At 37.3% G+C, this 1,266-nt stretch overlaps 1 protein-coding gene across 5 annotated transcripts in view; it reads left to right on the forward strand.

The window, feature by feature from the left end:
* Positions 1-1,266, forward strand: part of tmc6b (transmembrane channel-like 6b) — a 23,232-nt gene that overhangs the window by 5,448 nt on the left and 16,518 nt on the right. For 2 of the 5 annotated variants that reach the window (XM_016518717.1, XM_016518719.1), the window contains exon 2: positions 624-733. In XM_016518717.1, coding sequence (XP_016374203.1) covers positions 687-733 — 47 coding nt within the window. In that variant the 5' untranslated portion in view covers positions 624-686. Of the gene's footprint in view, positions 1-530; positions 734-1,266 lie in introns of all 5 variants that reach the window. The other 3 variants (XM_016518716.1, XM_016518714.1, XM_016518715.1) reach the window with 3 other exon arrangements.

Here is a 1,266-nt window from a genome sequence, read left to right on the forward strand (position 1 = left end):
CGCGGAAATTATGTCTCAGAGTAGTCAGTGCAATTTGGGAAATAAATCAATTAAATCTGTATGTGGATGTGTGTAAATATTCAAATGTAATCCCCTTTGTAATTGTTAACATTTTCATAAGTAACTGTAATTTAATTACACATTTTTTCTTAGTAACTGTAACTGATTACAGTTACATTTATTTTGTAATTAAATTACGTAACGCCATTACATGTAACTAGTTACTCCCCAACACTGGAACCAGCAAATAGTAAAAGTTCTGTCTTGCATGTAAATGTGTCCAGTACTAATTTCCTGATCCAACACAGAATTGGGTCACTCTGTGTCAAATCAACCAAATTTCAGAAACTCCTCCCGGCTCAAACTTTTGATTTTGTCAGTATTTTTTCTGAAAGATTCTTCTTCATTTATGCATTTCCTTCACCAGAAAACAGTATCAAAATGAAAGTTTTAATACAGGGATCTCTGGTTGTGTTATCAGGGCTGATAAAGAGTTGTTTCTTCCTCTTGCGACTCTGACACACCTTCAGATCTCCATAAAGCGTGTGTGTCTGTGATCTCAGACAGGTTTGAACACGATAAGAGCTCAGATCGCTGACATTCCTTCTGTCTGTGGAGTTTAGCAGCAGGATGACGAGGATCGGGTCAGAGTTTCTTCGCGAGCGTCCGTGAGCACAGCACCAATCATGGCTGGCAGGGTCAGTTTTGACTCTGATCTGGTCACTGATTTCGAGTAAGTGACTTTTTACAGTTTTTATTCTTTCATCTGCACTTCCTGTGTGTTCTGGGTGTGTTCGCTGTGTGTGTCTGTGTCTGTGTCTGTCTGTGTGTGTGTAATACCGTTCATGAGTCATTTACAAAGTAAATGTATTTTTTGTTGCTTCAAGCATCACATTGTTTGTGGATGTATTTTTTATTTTAGCTGATTAAAAATTAATATACACTACTGTTTAAATGTTTGTGGTCAGTAAGTTTTTCCCCCCCTGAAATTAATGCTTTTATTCATCAAGGACACATTAACTTGATCAAAAGTGACATTATAGACTAGGGCTGCAACAACTAATCGATAAAATCGATTATTAGCGATTATGAAAATCATCGACAACGATTCTCATTATCGATTAATCGGGTCTGCCCACAGTGCACGTCCAATGGAGTTTACATACTTGTCTAACTTCAGCCGGTCGCGTCAAATTAAAGCACTGAATTACTTATTTCTATGGACAAAATGCATCTAAAATAGTGGAGGAAACAGAATGAGATGCT

Source organism: Sinocyclocheilus rhinocerous, unplaced genomic scaffold (genome assembly GCF_001515625.1).
Source record: "Sinocyclocheilus rhinocerous isolate Xijiao unplaced genomic scaffold, SAMN03320098_v1.1 scaffold1050, whole genome shotgun sequence".
In the NCBI taxonomy this organism is placed as follows: domain Eukaryota; kingdom Metazoa; phylum Chordata; class Actinopteri; order Cypriniformes; family Cyprinidae; genus Sinocyclocheilus; species Sinocyclocheilus rhinocerous.